The following is a 23,982-nucleotide window of genomic DNA, read 5'->3' as shown; positions in this document are numbered from 1 at the left end:
CAAATGAAAATTGTCGATTTTGATTTATGACTCTTATGTTCTTGAAAGGAGTGAGCGATCATACAAACATACTCAATATTTTTCAAATGGAGTAAAACCTCCAGGTTTTACCTAAAAAGATCTGTTGCACAGTAAAAGTCCAATAAGTGGATTGATATTTATTTTTAATACATTTTATTATATTCTTAAACTTTAAAAACGATCTTCTGAAAAATCAAGTTTTTTGAAAAACCAAGAAAGGAGTGAGCAATATCTGAGACACCAAAATAAATTAAATACATATTTTTATAATATGTATTTAATTAATTTTGTATATTGAAAGCATTGTTAACTTTGTGGTATGGTATTATAACACTCCTTATCATTCATCGTTCACTTTGTGTAATACCACTTTAAAGTGGCATTACACAAAGTGAACGATGAATGACAAGGAGAGTGTTGTATTTCATTTTCTTACATTTAAACATGTTTCTTAACGTCTTTTTTCTTCTTTTTGCAGGTAAGGATAAACAATTATTCGGTATTCCTTCGACACCTAAAGTTTTGGTAAGTTTTGTTGGAAATACATTTGTATGTAAATTTCTATACATTAGCAGAGTCAAAATGTATTTTAACAACGAGAATTTAAAAAAATACTTATTTACTAACTAACTAACTAACCATCACGCCGCTTTTCCGCAGGGGTAGGCAGAGAGAATAGAGCGCCACACCACTCTGTCCTTGCAAACATTCTTTGCCTCTTCCACGTTCATGCATCTCCTCATACATACCCGCCGATTGTTACGACTCCTAACCTGACCACTTTCAAGTATTTGGCATACCTGATCGTGCCATGTTTTTCTCGGTCTTCCTCTGTTTCTTTTCCCGCTAACATTCGCCTCATAAATTTGTTTTACCGTTCTTTCCTCACTCATTCGTTCTACATGTCCAAACCATCTCAACACACCTTTCTTAATTTTATCGATAATGCTTATCTCAGCTTTGCATTCCTTCCTTATTTCACTATTCGCACATCTATCATACATCGTTTTGTTACACATTCTTCTGAGAGATCGCATTTCGACTGCATTCAGTCTACTTTCATCCTTCTTTTGCCAACTCCATGTTTCACTTCCATACATTAGAGTTGGAACCAGGACTCCGTTGTGCACTGCCAGTTTAGCTTCCGCTGATAGGTTTTTATTTGCTATAACTGATTTCAGTGCACCGTTCACTTTGTTCCCAGCATTCACTCTCCTTTCTATATCTTTATCAATCTTTCCATCCCTAGAAAACATACTACCTAAATACACGAAATCATCTACCTGTTCCAGAATCTCTCCGTTTACCAATATTTCACATTCAGATCTGCATTCTTCTCTTTCAAAAACCATTAAATACTTATTTAATTGCTCCAAAAGTCAACGAAACCAGACCAACTCTGTGACACATCACTGATTTTATGGGTCCATGTAAAATTTTATAAACGAAATAAATTAACTTGTAAATTAAGCGAGTTATGCAGTTTTTTCTCTGAGCAAAGAAACGATTATATAACTCGTTTCATTTGTCGTATTTTTTCTTCACTTTTTTCGTAATCGGTTGGTCAATTGTCATTTTATTATGAAATGATTTTTATATCGGTATTTTTATATCATTTAAAAATAAGTAGTGTATTGAGTTAGTGTCCGCCTCCGTAGTGTAATCGTCAGCACGCTCGGCTACCGTTCTGGAGGATCCGGGTTCGATTCCCAGGGGGGGTAAAATAAATATGAGTGATCTTTTCACTGTAATATTTATTCAATATTACCCTGGACTGGTACCTGAAGCGGAGGGCTGATCACCTTTCCTTCATGTGTAAACGATCAAGATAACACGGCGTTTATATGACGCAGTGCCCTATGCACCATTGGGGTGCGGATAAGGGTTTTATCATTTATTTATTATTATTATTATTGAGTTAGAACTACGAAATTCTGGGTAATTTACAGAACTTTCGTGCTGTTATCTTCTGATTTAATGTGAATTAAATTTAGGTTTTATGTTGTTGTTTTAATTCTCAATTAAACTCTAAAAATTTGAATTAATCGTGGTATCTTAAAATTGAACAATTTGTAAGCGTTGTTGCGGTGTAAGAGCGTTTGTGCACTACACTGAATTTTACCGTCCGGCACTTCAGTTAGTGTGATAAAACCTTTCGGTGCTCTTGATTGGTGCGTGATCACGTTGCGCGTAATTTCGATCACGCTAAACTGTCGTCGTCGCTTTTATTAAAAAAAAACGGACTGCATGACAGTAAAATTCCGTGTAGTGGACAAGCGCTCTATGTCTTTCCATGATGAAATGTCAAACAATACTGAACAAATTGCCATGACAGTCAACACAACTCAAGCGTAATGTGTCAATGAAAGTCTATTGAAAAATGTCATAATAAATCATCGTATATAAATATATAGCAGTGCCCTATGCACCATTGAGTACTAACAAGGGCTAGACGAATATGTATTTTACCATCTTGAATTTCTAACGACGCAATTGTCTTCACATTCTTGTGTGTAGAGAACATTAGTTTCATTGTATTTGCACGTACATACTCGTTACGTTATCGTGTTTCACGTATTGTCACGTACTTATAACCTTGCAAACTTGCTAACGATGCTTCTTATAAATACACATACAGGGTTAGACATTGTCCATTATACGATATTTCTTCAGACTTATTGAAAGCAAACACATCTCGAGTGAGTTCGGCTTTAAACAAACATTTGGCCAGTCTCCTGTTTGATCAACTAATGCTACATTACATATCAACAACTTTGCTGTATTTTCAATTTAATTTTTATTTGTTTTTACATTTTTCTTTAGACTTCATTTCTCATCATTTCATGGTACATAAATAAATATATAAAGGGTGTTTTTTACTACTACTACCATCACGCCGTTTCCCCGCAGGGGTAGGCAGAGAGGATGGAACGCCACACTCTTCTGTCCTGACATACACTCCTCGCCTCCTTCACATCCATACATCTAGTCATACATGCCCTCCGATTACGCAGACTTTTGACACCGCCAGATTTTAGGTTCTGATTGATCTGATCGTGCCAAGTCTTTTTCGGTCGTCCACGTTCTGTTTTCCCTCTCACATTCGCCACATATATTTTCTTAGTCATTCTCTCGCTATCCATTCGCTCCACATGTCCATACCACCGCAAAGAGCTCTTCCTAATCTTTTCAATTATTCCTCGTTCAGCCTTACATTCCTTTCTTATATCGTCGTTTTTAATTCTGTCATACAATGATTTTCCACACATTCGTCTGAGGGTGTTTTTTAGAGATATACAAATTCAAATTTACCTAAATAAATTGATCCACAGCTCTGTCATATCAATGCCATTCAACTGAGGTACGAAGAAGTCAGTAATGATGATTCTGTAGCGCTCTCCATTGACCGTAACATTCTGGCCGGCATCGTCTCTAAAAAGATAGTGGCCAATGATTCCACCTGCCCACAAAGCACACCAAAAAGTGACTTTTAATGGATGTAAGGACGTCTTGACAAAGGCTTCTGGGTTTTTTCCACACGGCAATTTTGCTTATTGCCATTTGATCAAAAATGTGCCTCATCGGTGAACAAAACTTTGCGATTAATAAGATGATCAAGCTGAATATTGTTTTTGGCCCATTCACCAAACCTACGACGCGCATAATGGTCATGCAGTCTATTAATGGTGAAATGGCAAAACGTAAAGACTCAACTGTCAACTGTCAAATTTACAGTCTGTAGAAACAATGTTGCAAGTTTAAAAACCCTCTCCGCCTTATTCCTCATTACTAAGGGTTGTGACCCTTGTGAAAGCAATGACTCTTCTCCAGTTATCCCTTGACTGCGCTGTACGTAGCGCTTCAACCACCGAGGTGCCTGCTGCTGCCTTAATTTGATCGGTCCATCGCGTGAGGATCTTCCTCTCCCTCTCTTTCCCTCTGGCTGCCGATCACATCCAGTCGTTCCAGGCTGTCCTCGTTGCCACGCGAAACGTCTCCAAAAAACTGGAAAATCTTTCGGGTACAGACATTGGCCAGAGTCAAGCCATCCAAGTGTAGTTGCTGGCGAATACACTCGTTGGTGCGTTAAGCTGTCCATGGAATTCGTAGCATCCGGAGCATGTTTAAAAACCAATCCTTTTTAAAAAAATCCATTATATTCTGTACTGGAAATTGAATAATTAAATAAAATTGCAAGTGATACTATAGTATATTTTATAAAATACAGTTTTATTTTTTGACATCTCATCAAAGATGAAGAAGAATATGGAAGTCTGTGTATTTACGGGGCTGACTCAAGTGATCACTTTACACACGTGTAACATTCACCAAATCTACCCATTATTGACAACCACACTACTCAAATTCTCGGAATTTCCATATAAGTATATGAACCAATTTTGAAACATTGTTTTTGTATCACTAGAACTTCACTAGAGAACTTAAACCAGCCTATGACGGTCGTCAGGCCCGTAAATGCCCAGACTTCCATATTCCTTTTCATCTTTGATGAGATGTAAAAAAATAACATGAAAAATTACTTCTATAATTGGAGATAATCCAGATTTGTGTACAAGTATTTGGACACACTCAAAATGTTGTTAATACAACCCTTATTATTTAGCAGTATTTTATATCAAATTTTTGTCAGTTTCCAACCGATGCTTGTGGATAAATAAATACCCAAACTTGGTGCATTTCTATCACTGTTGACAGAATGGCAGTACTATCGTGCCGGTATGTTGTTGGTCGCCGAGTTCTTGAATGATTGTTGTTACATTTGTGTTCTGTTCTGTTGGCATTCCGATTGCCGTTTTGCCAGTGCGTGCGAAACTTGCGCTGGAAATGAGAAAGTGTATCTTATCATTTTATGTAATATCTCTATTCTTTATATCATCAAAGTCAACACCAACCTGAAACTCGGAAATCTGAAATTAAGAGTATTAAACCGATTCTGCAAGCCTGGTAACAGTTCTTTTATATCTCTCGTAACTATCATTGGTAAATGATTATATTTACATAATTTTAAGTGTGTCCAAATACTTGTTCACAAATCTGGATTATCTCCAAGTATGAGTTATTTTTTTACTGTTTTTTTTAACATCGCAACATAGATGAAGAAGAATATGGTAGTCTGGGCATTTACGGATCTTACGACCGTCATAGGCTGGTTTTATATGATCACTTTTTTACGTAGAAATAAAATAGTTTCTGCTTTATAAAAAAGTTTCTCTTATCTCACCATAGATATCTCTCGTGAAATTCTAATGAATTCAAGCGCTATGTTTTAAAATTGAACAGTAATCAAAATGTTCCAAGAATTTCTATAGTGTGATTGTCAATCATGGGTAGAATTGGTGGATGTTACACGTGTGTATAGTGATCACTTTAACCAGTCTATGACGGTCGTAAGCCCCGTAAATGCCCAGATTTCTATATTCTTCTTCATCTATGTAAAGAAGCCAAAAAATTATACAAACTGTCAAGTTAGAATTATCATTATTTTTTATTGTTATTTAAAATTTATGAAAATTATGTATTGTGCGTCTGTAACTGCCAAATAGGAACAATCAATGTTGTATTTACTACTTTTTTATCGTTATCAACAACTTTAGGTGCATAAGGCACTGTTTCTTATCGATGCCGTGTTTACACATTAGAGTTGTAACAGTAGTGTTGCACACAAATTGGAAGTCCTGCTGCCTTTCGAAGAGTAACAACTCTACTGACTTTATTTTAGTGTTTGTTTACTCGACGATGAACGATTTGGTACATCACAATTTTCTTCTCTTTTGTTCGATACCAAAATCAAATTCGAAATAGCGGAACACCAAATTTTAATTACCATTTTTTTTAATTATGAAAATTTAATTCATACCAAGTATAGAATTATTTTGTTGAAAAGCACGAATTTAATGAAATGTCCGTTTTATCATTCATTACTTTACGCAAATCAAGCTAAAATGTATTTCTTACCCTCAACCTAAATTAATATTCCCACGAATATGTCATATTAAATTTGCGAAGACTTTAACGAGTCCCTGCGCAATTTCATGCCCCAGGGGTGAGCTTCCTGCCCTTGTCACGCTCGTCACTGTACTCCCAGCCAAATTACACGATCAGAAATAACTTTATGATCCTTTGAGCAATAATCAGATTCGCGTTTGCGAGTCTGGCTGCTTCATGCTAATTCCTTTCTCGGCGTGATCGTGGCTACAGTTCCCTGTGTGGTAATCTTTGATGTTTTACATTTGTGATCGTGGTAACTTGATTGTAAAATTCGAGATGAAATCATGGGAAATGTATTAAATTACCACTCTAGAGCTTTCGTTACTTTATTTATTCATTATATATTTTTTCCATTTTAAGATATAAACGTTCTTCTTCTTCTTCTTCACCTTGTAGGCCTTGTGGCCTGTTTTTTAAGAGGGATTAGCCTCCTGCGATGTCTATTCCCAGCTATCGACCCATCTCTTTGGTGGTTTGCCCGGGAGTCGTCTACCATGTGGTTGGCCGTACAGTGTAATGTAGGGGATTCTGGATGGTTCCATTCTCCTCGTTAATATAAACGTTACTTATATATTTTATGGAAAAACCCTGAAGATCGGTAGCAAAATTAAAATGTAAAAAACTTGTGTGCGACCCATCACGACATACCATGCATATATGGAATCAAATACAGAGCGAACACCGCAGTAACAATAACGCGCTCAGAGTGTCAAAAAAGAAGACTCTAAGGAGCATATCTGTCAAGAGGCTGGTTGACACTTCTAGGGTTCTATGATCAATTGTGCCAAAAATCAAAACTAAAAAAAAAAGTAGTCGTGTCTAATTCGCCATGGATAAAAAAAAATCTACACCAATTGCGGTCAATCATTGATGGTATATTGCGTTATTATTTTCATGTATTAGGTTATGAGACGTGCTAAAAGAGCGTTTTTTTAAGGAATGCGTGCGAGGGTCAGTAATATAGTAATATTCGGGTTTTGGTGTAACGGGTACCGAACGCTACCCAGCCGTATGAACCAGAATCAGTTGACCGTGTCGTCGTCACGTCGCTGTGTATAGCAGCTGCGTCTGCGGAATGGAGTCACGGGGCGCGAGCAAGTAAGAACCGAAGCTGAGGAATAATGTAACAACGACCAACCATTGACACTTGCGCCGTCTGTTGCGGAAGCCAACCACCGTGAAGAACGTTATACCAGAGTAGAGCTATTCCGCTACTTTTACGTTGATGGCTTAAAGTATAAATACAAATTCTCTTCTTCGTGGGTTACAATCTGTGTTATTGGTTTGCTTCTTTCATGGTTAGAGTTTATCCTCTGCTCGTATGTCGGAGATAATTTGGTCCATGTAGATCAAGCAAGGTCGTCCTCTGAAGTTTGTGCCTTTGCCTTTGCACGTGTCTTCTGCAATCGTAGGAAGCAGAAGACTATTTCGTCTCTGGAATATGTAACTGAAGGAATATGTAACTGAAGGAACTGGAATCCATTGTTTATTTTTTCATGTGGTAGTTTCCCCTTGCTTTCCACATTCTATGCCGTTGACCATAAAGGTACAAATACTTAAGGTACACGTACTAAAGGTACAGATTGACATTCTAGTAATAAATGATGCTTTTGAGCATGCTTAAGATTTTCTTCTTCTTTTTGTAGATCCTAAGGATCTTTTTGTGTCTCCGCATGTCGCTCTTGGGATGCTGACTCCCCAGCTGTCTTTCCATCTTTTCGGAGGTCTGCCTGGGGATCTGCGACCTTCAGGGTTACCTTGAAGGGCGATACGTGGAAGTCGTCTTCTTAAGACGAGCTTGTCTAACTGTAAAGGTACACTTACTCAGATAAGAATGCTGTTTACATACATCGATAGTAGCGTGCTTACAAGCAAACCTATTCAGACGCACTCAGAGCACGCTCATCCTACCCTTGCTGCAGAAAGCATGCTCAAAAATCGAACGACTGTTAATTTTTAAGCATACTCGAAATGACCATACTTATTTCGAACAAAGTACGTAATGCTGCTAACTAGCAATTCCCCAACAGTGCCATGCTTTAATTTTTTTACTCCGAGAAATCTCGCCTTGTGCAATATCTAAATTTATGTTTGATTCGTAGTAGGTACTTAGTATTTTATAATTGCCTAATAATTATCAAAATCATGTTTTATGTTCCGCCGATAGGTACTGATTTGAAATAAAAATTAAAACGAAATCGCTATCTAAATACATATATCTCAGTCATACAGGAGAAAGTGACCAAGTGCATTTATTTACAAAAACGTGATCATTGACCATTTGATATCTTACTAGCTTAATATTGCCCTGAAAACATCCCAAAGGATTTTAAACTTTGAAGTATAATATATTGGCTTGGTAAAAATGACTAACTGCATTGGTGTTTATTTTCTTGCCAAGCAAAAGTTACTTAAATGGCCCTCCTGAACATTTTACGTTTTGGTAGTTGGTCACTTTCTCCTGTACGACTACGATATACTCGTATATGATTCTAAGCAGGTATTGTAAAATTTGCATTATAATTTTTAATATCATGGCTTATGTATGCCCATTATTTTCGCGAATAATAGAAAATTCAAATGATGCGGAATGCATCGAAACACGTGTCACAGTAGATTTTAAGAAATAGTGGTATTTACTGAGTAAAACATTAATTAAAAATGAATAGAAAATTCTTCTAGTATGAACGGAAGTGGTAAAGAATAGTCCCATAGGAGTACTATATGGTATTGTACTTTTCTTATCTCGTGTTCGTGTTATTCTTCTCTATTCTCTTTCGTCATTGTGTGTGGGTGGAATCACGGTACGGTGATCGTAACTCCATGTTCTCTGCTCACTGCACAACCCCGTGATCTCTACTTGAAATGAATTGCCTCGTGCAAAAGTGACCGGAACAAGAAAATTAGTTGCACTATTGTTTCATGTTTTAGAAAAAATATATCTGTTTCAATTTCATTGGGAGCACTTACCGCATTGTGTCACATGGATGTTGTGTACATTTCCATATTTTACCGCAGATAATAGGCGGTACGTGATGACATCACTGGCCGCTGATGAAAATTTCGTGTTAATTGTATCTTTAAATACATTTTGAGTGTGTCCCAATCTGCATTGTCTCGAATTATAGGGTTATTATTTTTTTTGACATCTCAACATAGATGAAGAAAATAAAAATTATAATCATGATCCTATAATTACAGATAATCCAGATTTCTGAACAAATATTTGGACACAATCAAAATGTTGTTAATAAATTAACTGGTCAAATTATAAGCTGATAAATAAATATGAAAATTATATTTTCTGGCGTTTTAATTGTATGTATGTATGTGATTATAATCCAGGATTCGGACCTCACATACTAATGAAAGAGTTTCTGCTCAATAAAAAGCTTCTTTCATCTCACGAATATACAATATATGTCTCTAGTGAAAATTCTAGTGATTCTTGTACAATGTTTCAAATTTTGATCATATCTATAGAACTTCCAAGAATTTGAATACTTTGGTTGTCAATCATGGGTAGAATTGTTAAATGTTACACGTGTGTAAAGTTATTACTTAAACCAGCCTCTGACGGTCGTAAGCCCTATAAATGCCCAGACTTCCATATTCTTCTTTATCTTTGTTGAGATGTCAAAAAATAATTGTTTAAATACATTTCAATATTCAGACGGGCTTCATAATCCAATGAACGTCTGACTGATTGTAGGTAAGAAAAAGGAGCAGTCGGTATTGCTTACGTAAAGCTTCATTTCATTTTGGTTTTAAATATTGTATTAAACTTTGTTTTAAGTTAAAAATCCATTATACTACTTAAATTCACATAAATTTATTTGAAAGCTGCGACCCAAAGTGCTGCTCAAAATGACGATCGGTTTACTGTGTACTTAATGGGCCATATTCCATTAATATATGGGAGCTTAATTACTGTACATACATTGTAAGTTGTAAGCATCCTTCGAAGACATCAACAATTTTGTCACTAGATTGTGGTGATAAATATATCGGGTACATAAATTTCCCGGCACATTTTGCCGTCCGCTGTCCAAATTATGATACAAAATAGTTAGAAAAACACATTAAAATAGATTTGTGGACCATTACTTTAATCTCTACCCCTAAAGAGTTACATTATATAATATTAAGGCCTAGATCTCGAACGTTTAAATTAGAACGCGTTCGACCGCTCTGATGGCTAGACGTGTTTCCACGCATATTTTATTGTTTAATTTATTTTGTAATAAGATTTTTTTAAGAATACATACACATTGAAAAAATATGTTTGTATTTTATATAACTCCTTATCTTTCAACAACTCTTGATAACCATATATTTATTTGAAAAAAAAACTTTTTGTTTCAATACAAAAACGGGAGCAATGTTTAGTATTACGTGTGTTGCTGTAATGATCAGATGTCGCTGTCATTGCTGTTAAAAAAGCTGTTTAAAAAATGCTTTAACCTGTCACCACCGGTAAAAAGACATGTCACCTATAAACACGCGCGTATTCGAATGCAATCTTTTGTTAAAATTTCAACCCTGTGAATAACTTTAGGAGATTTAAGATTATGATTAAACGAACATTCACATTTTTATTTGTTTACATTTTATCGATGTTATGTGTTAATTTTTTTTTTTAATAACTACTATATAGTTTTTCCACATAAATTTTATTTGACCAGCGAACGAGTTTCCACATCTCGACACTGGTCGCTGGTCAAATAAAATTTAAGTGGGAAAAAACTATATACTTAGTTGTTATTTTATTCTATAAAATGCAGTTCCACCAAGAAATGTCAGTACAAAATATTTTAATTGTTACTTTTAGAGAACCGTATGCTTTCATATATTTTATTTAAATATTTGTATCAGTATGAACTTTGCAGTCAGACATTTTCACAAAATATTATTTACGGTGGTATATAACCACTTACCGAGATTTCAACTCCGTATTCGTTTTTGCAAAAAATCCTTTATAGTAGAAATAATTTTTCTCTCTGGTTTATTGTGAGTCAGAAAACATCGCTTTCTTATCGTTTTCAATGCACATTTTTTTCAATCCATACAGTCCTGAGGTGGTGTTTTCACTTTCTTTGTTGGTATCCGATCATATTGTTAAAACTACATTCGGCAAGATCGTGTCGGGCACAGTTCGTTAACCCGTCTAATACATAATAAACCCGTACCTATACGAGTATGTAATGGCTGACGACGAAATCGTATTGGAGTTTGATTAAGTCACTCGACTTGATAGTAAAAGTCCCGGCAAAGTTCAATGTTAGTGAAGTGAAAGAACGGCTGTAAGAAGTTTGGAGAAACTTGTTTTCCGCACTTAAGTTTTTACATTAATCTCGGTCAGAAGTCGAAGTTTGCTTTTAGCTATGTGTTTTAATAATCTTTTAACTGGTAATCTCACTGTACTCATCTTATTTTATTGCAAAATTAATTCAAAATACTGATCGTCAAATTATTTTATGTGAAAGGTGCTTTTTCAATGCCCAAAAAACAAATTGCAATAAAAGTAATGACTTTCAAATTTAGCATATCATTTTGTTACATTAGTATGGGTCTCACTCCATAAGAGTCTTTTATGAATTAGAAACTCTTTCTAGTAATATAACGATATTGTAACCTCTATTTTGATAAATAGAACACGTTTATTTACGAATAATGTATGTATAAAATTAAATACATCTTAAATATTATTTTGACATACTATTGTTAAAAAAACCAAAGATTTTCATCTTGTAAATAACAATAATTTCAAAATGAAAAATTGAACGTTTACGTTTCATCACTAACACTCATTCGCCCCCAATAGTGCATGAGGCATTAAATCACATTGATGAAGTTTCAAGTTGACCGTTAATCATACGAGCGCATTTTAATAAATCCTGTGCTTCAGGTACCAGTCCAGGGTAATGTTAAATAATCATTAGGTTGAAAAACCTCGTGTATTTATTTCGACCACCTCGAAATCGAACCAGGGACCTCCCGCGTGGTAGCCTATGCACTAACTACTACACTATTAAGGCGGATAAAATATTGTTCGTTACCAAAATTTTAATCGAGGTAATGTGATTCGTTCCTACATTTCAAAAAATCTAATTTTGTAAATATTTAATTTGTTAAAGAGTTTGTGGTAAAAAATATATAAGGGAATAAATACTTCTTTGCGGATGACCCTTATTATTTTTATACAATATCTGGAAGTCTACAATAATTAGGTACATTATGAAAATATTGCAATTATTGTCGTAAATGTCTAAAATTATTTATTGTCATGTTTATTTAACATATGTAAATATATCTGCAACTGCGTGAAAAACTATTAATTCTTATAATTATTACATATTTTATAAGGCCGTTAAAACTATGCGATTCCAAATTATGCTTGTATTACCGACATATTTTCTTTCCTAGTTGAATCGGTTTAGAATTTTGCTTCCGCCTTTATTGGAGGTCGTTTACGCCATTCTATCAATTTAATCCATGAAATTAACACTAATTTGAGAGAATGGTCGCTTTGTTAGACCAAAACATAGGTAATATGATAATGTTTATTTATTTTTAATTTAAATATTTTATATTCCCAACATTGTTTATCAAAATAAAAATAATTTATTATTCTCAATTCATAAACTAATAAATCTAAAAATCATGGCTGTAACCAAATTTAATACAGTTAATATCATAAATATATTCTTTTTTAAACGGACTTGTTCATTATTCTGTTATATAAAAAATTAAACAATGTGTTTGAAACGAAAAGTAAAAAAAAAACAAATTTTCAATAATATTCATAAATAATACTTTATTTTATTGCCGCCATAGAGTACCTTAAAGTATACTTCTCATTTTTTTCATATATACTGTTTTTTTTTTAAATATTTGTAGTATAGCGGCGGATTTCGAATAAATCAGCAAATCACGCATGCCGCCTCAATGGCGGCATTCGAGTGATAAGGGTTAATACATACTACTCTGAGGGAGGTCTCAGCATAAAATATATCACATATAACCGTTTTCCTACGTGAAAATAAATAGTTTTTAATAATTTTTTTTTTGGTAAATACTACTATTTCCTTAAATTGTGCCAAGCATTTCGATGCATTCAGCATCATATTCAAACACCGAAAATAATGCGGAAATGCATCGAAGTACGTGTCACAATAGATTTTAAGAAATATTGGTATTTACCAAATAATTTTTTTTTTTAAATGTATAGATTGACTGACTGCCGAATCAATTAATAAAAAATGAATATAAATCCATTGTGTTTGTGTTAAAATGTTGTAACCCAAATTTATATAACCAGCCTTATGAAATATTACATCATTGTTTGTTTAATCGGTGAGGTTATCCAATGCATTATATTTATCTATTGTTTATTATTATCAGCTATGAACACACATATCTTTGACTAATTACAAAAAAACACGCCGAGTGTTTGATAACATCCCTAGCAATGAGGTATTTGCTATCGCATTTTTCTATCGTTTGAGGTAAAACAACCATCTATGTACACACATAGTTTAATGTTACCTGTTACCATAATATTATAAAAACTCATACGTGAATATTTCTAAAATAGAATGGTGCATTCAAGCTAAAATGCACTGGATTTTTTTCATTCTTGTTGAAATGAATATGTATATTGAATGTATGTATGTATTATGAAAAAATAAAAAATAAAAAAAAGAAAATAAATAAACAAAAATTCCAATTCAACTTTCTTTCTACCCATAACAAATATAGCTTTCATCATAAAATAACAGTTATAATGTAAACAAAAAACTTTAATTGATTATAAGCTTAGGCTCTTTGAATTTCAACCCTTAGTACTCGAGTGCCGCCATAGAGGCGGCATGCATGGTTTGCTGTACTACTCGAGTGTCGCCGCTATGGCGTCAAGAAAATAAAGACCAGGAAAGAATGTAAGGCTGGGATAAGCATTATCGAAAAATTAAGAAAGGTGTGTTACGTGGTTTGGGCATGTGAATCGAACGAGTAAAGAAAGGATAGTTAAACAGATTTATTTGAAATACTTGAAAGTGGTCAGGTCAGGAGTCGGAATAATTGGCGTGTATTTGAAGATGTATGTGTACGAGGCGAAGATTGTGTGCAAAAACAGATAGGTGTGACGTTCTATTCTCTCTACCTACCCGTGCGGAGAAGCGCCGTGATGATTAATTAATTAGTTAGTTTTAATCGAACGTTTTTTTGTTGGTTTTTAACCGAATTATCTCTCGATAATGACCTTAATCGGCTAAAAGTGATCGCCCAAGGCTATTATTATTTATTATGTATGAGTGTTTAAAGGTGAATTTGGTTTCCCAGGTGGAGTCGGCCTCGGCCGGCGCATGCGCAGTCCGTCATGACGCTGCACTGGTGGATGCACTGGTTCTGGATTACTGCCCTCGCCGTATCTGGTAAGCATACCTTACGCTTTACTGCTGTCATGACCTGTCGCGCAATATAACTTACTATTCGGGCTTCGAAAGTAAATCCCCGTGTCTAGATATTCAACATTTTCAATTTAAAATTGTTTCAATTTAAAATTTTGCTTAAATTATTTATTATTAAAAAAACGAATCTTAGTACCTTTTTCTTTTAAACTTATAACTCATATAGTACACGTTTGCTATTTTTTTCATTATCATATTTTTGATTGTTTTGTTTTCTGTTAAAATTCAAATATTTGTAGTTTATATTTGCACTTTTAACCTTATTTTATTTCTAATATCTATTGTATTCTTGCCAGTGCCCTTTTATTAAAATCTGTAATAAAATGTATACCCACACACAGGCCTTGCCTTTGGGGGATCTTTTTTTGTATTAATATTACAAATTTTATTTACTCGTAATTATAGTATATTGTGAAATAATAATATAATAAAACCCTTATCCGCACCCCAATGGTGCATAGGGCACTGCGTCATATAAACGCAGTGTTATCTTGATCGTTTACACATGAAGGAAAGGTGATCAGCCCTCCGCTTCGGGTACCAGTCCAGGGTAATATTGAATAAATATTACAGTGATAAAATTACTCATATTTATTTTACCCCCCCTGGGAATCGAACCCGGATCCTCTAGAACGGTAGCCGAGCGTGCTGACCATTACACTACGGAGGCGGACTATTGTGAAATGCAAAATATTTTTTTTTAAAGAAAATTTATTATTCTTAGATTCCCAAAGTTGACTGGGTTTCGACCCATCTGACAAAAATTTCCAATTTTGGGACTCTTAGCTGTCTCGGAGAAATAAGGTCTTAAATATTGTCGATGCTCAGATTCCCTAGTTGTTTTTTATTTTCTTTAAATTCACGTATACAGTGGGCCTACTCAACATTCTCTCGCAACCTATAGTTTAGGAAACCATGTAATAATTATTTAAAAATCATTACTATTTTTTTTAAATCACATAATTGTAAGGTTTGAGAATATTCAGCGTGTTCTTCCAGAACATGTCAAATATTACATATGCAGAGTATTAAATCGTCATTTTATTTCAATTATTCAATGATTTTTTTAAATTATCTTTTTCGTTAAGAATCTATCCCACACTGAATAAGACACTTATGATTAAAAAAAATCTTTTTTTATTAACATAAATTGTATACATTTATTTAAAGAACAATTTAAAAATAAGTTGCAGAGACCCGCCACCTTGTGTGTCTTGTCGGTGGAGTTCTTTTTGCATACATTTAAAAGTCTTATTTTTCCGTTTTCAATTCATTAATCTTTTTTAACACATCGGATTCCGTGGAGTTCTTTTTGCATACATTTAAAAGTCTTATTTTTCCGTTTTCAATTCATTAATCTTTTTTAACACATCGGATTCCGAAAGTATTACTCCAGTCATCCAAAGTCGTTTAACACAAAAAAAGTAATCTGGGCATATCGAAAAATCGTATGGCTTTTTTTTAAATTCCATTTTAAAAAATCATGTTGTAATTCTAATACAAATGTCTTTAAAAAATCAGTACTGATTTATTTATATATTTTTATAATTACATACTTAACTACGCATTCAAATAATTATACGATCGACCCATACTACAGTATATAATTTTATAAATGAATTTTATGTATTTTTGTATTGAAATGATATTCCGTATTGTTTCAAGTATTCTGTGAAAAATTGTTACTTTAACTTTGTTTGTCTCATTCATCGACTTTGTTTTGCAATTCTTTATAAAATAATTATACTGTTGTAAAAGAATAGACTACTGTGTTTAATAATTAAAAATCAGATATGCAAACAAAAACGTTAAAATAAAATATGAACCGTCAAGGTACAACGTGTAAAATATCTCACATGGTTAATTAATCCGTAAAATTATTTCTTTCGGATAAGATCTTAAGATCAACCTTGTATAACATAACATTGAAAGAACAGTGTTGGCCAACCGGTTAAATTTATACTTTAACCGTTTTAGTGTTGAGAATTTTTCTTGATATGTAGTCTAAAATTGTTAAAATATTCTTGTTTTGTACAACTGTTAACTATGGTATAATTTGCCAAAAACGCGGTCCGTCGGTATACCGACGTCGAGCTGGAAGATTGTGTCGCAGCATCCGCATTTCTAAAGTTCCGTTTTGTCAATAATATTCACAAATAAACAAATTCAACTATTTGTTAGTGACAATTAGATTTTTTTTTGTAAAAAATTATTGTTTTCGTCCGTATAATGTCGGATTCGTCCAATAGTGATTGTCAAACATCGCACAAAAATGTTTGTTTTACTCAAATTAGTGATAGTGACAATGAAATTAGAATGTTTATCAATCGGAGGATGCGCGTCGATAGTAAAAACTTCGAGGACGAGTCAATTTCTCACGACCTTGACATATTGTGGTTGAAAATTTTCCGTTTTTTTTATTTATTCTCAAATTGCGTTAATTTTTATATAAAAGTATGTGTATAAGTACGTTTATAACAAAATTATGTTTTATTATTTATTTAAGTAGTTTGATGTTCTTCACCAATATCAGAAAGAAATACTAAAGTAATCAATATTTGAGAATAATGTCATTGAATTTGTACACACCTAATAAAAAGGACCATTTTTCCAAAAAAAAAGTCTTTAGTAATTTTAGCGTACATAAATCAAAAACATCTCAGTACTGAAACGGTTAAATACAACGTAAAAAATCCTTGGATACGCGCACCAAACTTTAATGAAATAAAATACATTGTAAAGAATTCTTAAAAGCAAAATGTCAATTACCTGAAACAAAGTTGGGCACTATTGATAATCACCGACTTTTATTTACGAAATACGCTACACGTTCGCTGTCACCTTATTCATGACAAGTGTCAGGGTCGCCAAATACCTCCATATAAGTATCGTACAAGATCAGCACACGACCATTGCAGCAACCTTCAAATTTTATTGAGATTGCTAAAATTATACTGATCTGAGATTTCGTTCTGCCATCCGTAATTATGGTGATTTGAAGAAACGTTATTAGTAGGTAGACACGTGTTGTTTGTGAACGAACAGATGTTAATGATCCGTTTGTATACGTTGATTGAGTGACCGGATCCATATTTTGAGAGAATCTTTTTCACAATTGCAGACCCGTTCTGGCTTACTTACTCATAGATTCAACGATTAATTGATATTTAAAAAAAGCGTCGCCAGAAAATATTTGGAGGAGAGATATATAGCGATGATATTAGTAAAGGATCTATACTACCCTTTTCATAATCGTTTACCTCACGAATACCCTAGTTTAATAAATAAAATATATAATTCACAACATTTTGAGTGGGTCCAAATACTTGTTCACTAATCTTTCTCCATTAAGGATTTATTTGAAAAAAATTGACACCTCTACATGGATGAAGAAGAATGTGGAAGTCTAGGTATCTACAGGGCTTATGACCTGTGATAGGCTGGTTAAATGATCACTTTACACACGTGCTACATTCACCATTCTATCCGTTATTGACAACCACACTACTCAAATTTTTGGAGTTCCTAGATATATCATTAATCTCACGACGCAGTACTAGTACATATGAGTTCACAACAGCCATCTGTGATGGATTGAGAAAGGTTTTATTTAGCAGAGACCCTTTTATTTTATGTATGCAAGATCCGAACTCCGGATTATTTTTACATACTGCGAAGTGACTGAAAACATGATTTTCCATTATTGAAAAAGATAAATATATAATATTCATAAATTCGCTGATTTAAATAAAGGGGTTGCCAGAAAATATTGGGAGGAGAAACAGGTGACATAATTTAAGGATCTCGGCTCCCTTTTCACAATTCGCTTACTCCTTTCAAGAACGTCATAAATAAAAAAACTCGATTTTTCAGGAGAACGTTTTTAAAGTTTAAAAATATAATACAATGTATTAAAATAAATATAAAGCCACTTACTGAACTTCTTACTGTGCAACAGATCTTTTTAAGTAAAACCTGAAGGTTGTTTCTACATTTGAAAAATATTTAGTTTATTTTAAAAAATAATTAAACAATACCTTTTCTTCAAAATGCAAAAACAACACTTTCTGCCCTGTAGCGGGTAAATATTAAGTTAAAAATATGCCGCTTCTGCTGGGATATAGTAATTTTTTTGGGCATTCCGAAAACATACCCAACTGAAAATTGACGAATTTTGATTTATGACGTTCTTGAAAGGAGTGAGCGAATTGTTTACCTACTGAATACCCTTGTTAAACAGAAATCTTTAAAAAAATGTTTACAGGTCTCTGATCCCCGTCAAAATTCGGTTGAGTCCCTTTCATTTTTGTTACGGCCAGTTTTGTTCTTTAATTTACATATTAGCAGTATAAATATGTTAGAAAGTAATTGATGAAAGAAAGTGTAATCTTCCAACTAACTATAGCAGATACGTTGGATGTACTAATATTCTTAGAATCGTGTTACTGGGCCAACCGGTTCAAATCGCTTCTGATAAAAGACATACATACTCGTATAATTTATTTTTAAAATGAAACTAAAAGTATTTTTAACTCTTACATTAAATTTCTATTTTTAGTATCCAATGTTTTTTATCGATCGCACTGGAAAGTGACCTAGACGCGATTACGTAAATGTCGTTAAATTTATAGGATACCTACGTAACTTTATATTTTTATGATGAGGAAGAACGTAATAATTAATAACGGCAAAAAATCAAATACCGCAAAGCTTATTGTAGGAATGAAGTCATCATTGGATATGATTGGTCATTGAATTTATTTAATGTACGTAATTATAGGCAAGTATATCGATTATTAAAAATAACACTTAATGCGAATTAATATAATTACATTTAAGAGGAAAGCATTTTATTAATTTCATACAGTGCCCTTTGCACCATTGGGTGCGGATAAGGTTGAGAAGAAGACTTTAATATAGACAATACTTACTTTTAAAATTAAAGTATTTCATTGATTTGTATAATTGTTTAATTGATTCCGCAGTCGCTTTGTGGTAATATCTATTCATTTTTAATTTTAGTTTATTTCAATTTATGAAGATAAATATTTGTGTTTCTATTATTAACAAAAATACTTCAATTTCATTCTATTTCTGTGAGCCTAAGCGGCTCATTATTAAAAAATAGGTATCAAATTGTGATACAGAGGATTCGAACCGAGAAACTCTGACTCAAGAGTCCGGGACCTAACCACGGGACCACAACCCGACACGTTTTACGTTTTCCTGGGTAAATAAAAAAAAATCGTTAAATCTATAGTAAAACGTGTTTCGATGCATTTTGCATCATTTTTCACTATCATCTTCGTCATCCTTTAACGTTCTAAGAATACAACTCGAAAATTTAGACTTAGCACATACGGAGTTTGCAAATGATGCGGAATGCATCGAAACACGTTTTACTATAGATTTAAAGATTTTTTTATTTACCCAGGAAAACGTAAAACGTGTCGGGTAACAACGTGTCACAATAGATTTTAAGAAATACCATAGTGATATTTAAAGTGAAACATAAACAAAAAATTAAAACTTTTTCGGCTATTTTTTTATATGGTAAACAACATATTTGGTATAATGTAGTATTCATTGCTTTATATAATAACTCTCTCCTTTGATGTGAAATCTTTAAGTTAGTATTTATTTCGGCAGGGAACGTTCGACTTACCTAAATTTATAATAAAATGCCTACACAGCCACAGTTCAAAGGTAGTCGGAAGTCGTAATGCAAAATTAATTCAATTATAAAGCGCGTTTCGGTACAGAGCGCTGTCAAAGAGAATTTAAAAAGGAATTTATATTATTTTTCTGGCTTTTGATGAACGACGTTTTGATAAACAGCGGTGTAAACGCTGCTCTCGTTCAATTTTACTTTTGAAGCTCGAATCTCGTTACGAAAATAAGCACTTTATCATTGCCCAGCACGCGATGTCGGATTCGAAGATTCTGTCTGTGCATTGTGCATGCTGGCCCCATGACCTGCTTCCTTCCTGTGTTCTTCCGTTACTACAGCCTACCCACAGCACTGCGGTTACTTACATATTATCACAACTTAATAATAGGTTAATATAAATTTATTAGTAATTATTTTCACAACTTAACTCTAGATAACTAAACTATATTTGTAGATACAATGCCATTTCGCTCACTCCTTTCAAGAACGTCATAAATCAAAAAACTTGATTTTTCAGGAGAACGCTTTTAATGTTTTTAAAATATAATACAATGTATTAAAAATAAATATCAAGCCACTTATTGAACTCTTTACTGTGCAACAGATCTTTTTAGGTAAAACCTGACTATTTTTTCTCCATTTGAAAATTATTTAATATTTTTTTAAAAAATAATTAAACAATACATTTTCTTCAAATGCAAAAACAACACTTTCTGCCCTGTAGCGGGTAAATATTAAGTTAAAAATATGCGTCTTTTGCTGGGATATAGTACATTTTCTGGGCATTCCGAAAACATGCACAACTGAAAATTGAATATTTTTGATTTATGACGTTCTTGTAAGGAGTGAGCGATTTGTGGATTGCACAATATTGACATGTAGTAGTTGTGCGGAATAGTGATTTATTGTTGAATGTCTCTTAAATTCGTTTCTAAAAACCAAACTTAAGTGCCATCCTCCTATTTTTAATAAAAACTTTTGATTAAGTTTCACGTTTTTAATTACGTAGTCTGCCAGACGAATGTTTAGTTATTGAGGGTTAATAATACTATTGGAGCTATTCAAAAACATATATGTTTATAGCAACTCCTATTTTTAGATGAGAGTTGCATTTATTATTTGCCTTGCTATTTATGTACAAAATATCTATAAATCCTTTTATTTTATTCGTATTTTGTTCGATGATATTTCTTACTTTTTCTCGGTATATATTTCATTTCAGCTTTAGTTTTTTGTAGAATATATTACGGGCTGATTAGGTTAAAGGCCCGGTGTCGAAACTTAATTTTCTTTAAATATGTACGTAATTTTAAGTAATTAATCTTTTTCTTATAACACCGTTTTCGCATTGAAAAAATAAGCCCTTCTTCGAAATAATTATGTGGTTTCGAAAAAAAGAGTTATTGAAAGGTAAGGAGTTTAAAAAATAGATTAAATATTTTTTGTTTACATATTCTAAAACACAAAATATCCAGTATACATTATTTAAAAAATCACGCGTGAACACACGTGGAGCCCTAACCGCGGCTGAGCGAATTCTGATTTAAACGCTTGAGACAAGCTAAAGATCTCAGTCTTAAGCGATATCCATAAACCGAATTAACTAATGACTTATTTTTATTTAATTCGTTCACCTATGTCTAATTATTAGTAAAAAGGCTTGGAAAATAGTAGCCTTTAGCAATTATTTACAGTAATTATTACCATCATTTAATTATGTTGCACATACAGTTATAAGAAAACGAATCTCGACTGCCTCGTACCAAATTACCATCGGTAGGTACCGAAGAAAACGAATAGATCTCTATTCAGTTAAATTTCTCCATCCGAATTGAAATAACATTATTTGTTATTTTTTCAATATTGCCGGCGTTTATTTTAGTAATCAAGTTTAAACTGCTTGATTAGATCCGTACAAGATGAAACTGTTTGGATTTGTTTGTTTAATTATCTTATATGAATTTAGCAGAGATATTCAAAATCAACATTACTATCAACTGAATTCCTTGTTGTTATTTTAGAACAACCAAATTTTCAGACAGATAACACGAAAATTTGCTAAATATCGAAAAGTTTATGCCGGTTTTAATAAGCAGTGGGTGCAATACTTAACCTGAAATATTTCGTTTTTAATTTTAGTTTTACACAGTAAGTACCACTATTTCTTAAAATCTACTGTGACACGTGTTTCGATGCATTCCGCATCGTTTTCAAACACCGTATGTGAAGTTAATTCTAAATTTTAGAGTTGGGTCCTTGGGACTTTGAAGTAAAACTTAAATTAAAATTGGATAGATTTTACCACAAAGTGACTGCCGAATCAAATAATGAAATATTTCGTTCACAAAAACATAGTACATATTACAAAGTAAAAAAAAATCTTTTATTTAATTAACAAAAACATCTTTTAGAATATAAACATACTACCTATATGTAATGTATAATATAATATTACTACGTAATGTATTCTTTTTAACAGTGGATGAATATGTTTTTGTTTTTACAAATATGAGATTGTCCGCCTCCGTAGTGTAATGGTCAGCACGCTCGGCTACCGTTCTGGAGGTCCTGGGTTCGATTCCCAAGGGGGGTAAAATAAATATAAGTGATTTTTTCACTGTCATATTTATTCAATACTACCCTGGACTGGTACCTGAAGCGGAGGGCTGATCACCTTTCCTTCATGTGTAAACCATCAAGATGATACTGCGTTTATATGACGCAGTGCCCTATGCACCATTGGGGTGCGGATAAGGGTTTTATTATTATTATTATTTTACAAATATTAAATGGTATAAGAATAATAAGAATGTATTTAATTTTTATAATTTAACATTTGTATGTATTTTTTTCAGAGGACACAAAAATAAAAAATAAAATTTGTGAGAAAAATATTTTTAGTTTTGCATTAAAACGTAATCTCTTAACAGAAAGATTGATAAATATACTGAAACGAAGAAATTAAGAATTAAAAATGTATTTTTACATTTGTGCACTTGTATAAAATTGTCCGTTCTCGAAATCACTGACGACATTGTTATGTGATTCTGAAAAGGAGTTCGGACCGGGATTAAACTTGCAAACCTTATGAATCGTATCAGACGATTCTATGTATTCCTGTAGATACATAATAGCGTATATTTAGTTTGTAGCATTAATCTGATTTTTCTCTTTGCGTGGGAAGCCGGACAAGAGGCATTCGTAGCGCTGTTATCGGATAAACCCTCCCAACCCCCAACCCCTCCTGAAACTTTCCCCTAATTGAATTATTTCTTCGGACTACGGGGGCAGTTTTAGAAAAGCCCGCCCAAACCCACCCCTACTAAATTCAACAATGTCAAACATGGTTGTTCAGACGGGCTTCATAATCCAATGAACGTCTGACTGATTGTAGGTACAAAAAGGAGAAGTGGGTATTGCACTCGGGATTACATACTAGTATTCGTATTAACGAATCCCATGAGTAATATCTTTTTGGATTGATGGCTGAATGTGTAGTATGAAGAAAAGGGAGTAAGCTATATTTTCAACTGATGACACCACAATTAGCCATACTTCCAAATCTATTGAATTGCAACCTACATGTGAAAGGTGTCCAAGACCACGGCATATATAATATACAAGTTTCAAAAGTATATGCAAAATCAATGCTAAATAATGGGTAGAATACGTTAAAAAGTTTTAAAAAAATGTAATAACGATGTTCAATAATGGGCAGAATTGTGAACATTACACAAGTGTATAAAGTGATCACTCAAGTCAGCCAAATGCCAGGTTGTATGCCATGTGCTCAGACTTCCCCTTTCTTTC

General features: G+C 33.3%; 1 protein-coding gene across 1 annotated transcript in view; it reads left to right on the top strand.

The window, feature by feature from the left end:
• Window positions 1-23,982, top strand: part of LOC148301133 (uncharacterized) — a 97,233-nt gene that overhangs the window by 48,037 nt on the left and 25,214 nt on the right. Inside the window, exon 2 of the mRNA XM_088273774.1 lies at window positions 14,374-14,465. Coding sequence (XP_088129900.1) covers window positions 14,411-14,465 — 55 coding nt within the window. The 5' untranslated portion in view covers window positions 14,374-14,410. The remainder of the gene's footprint in view (window positions 1-14,373; window positions 14,466-23,982) is intronic.

The sequence above is a fragment of the Brachycentrus maculatus genome, unplaced genomic scaffold, assembly GCF_059751285.1.
Source record: "Brachycentrus maculatus isolate JH-2025_06_01 unplaced genomic scaffold, ASM5975128v1 h1tg000602l, whole genome shotgun sequence".
Taxonomy (NCBI): Eukaryota; Metazoa; Arthropoda; class Insecta; order Trichoptera; family Brachycentridae; genus Brachycentrus; species Brachycentrus maculatus.
This window is presented reverse-complemented; position numbering and strand designations above follow the sequence as displayed.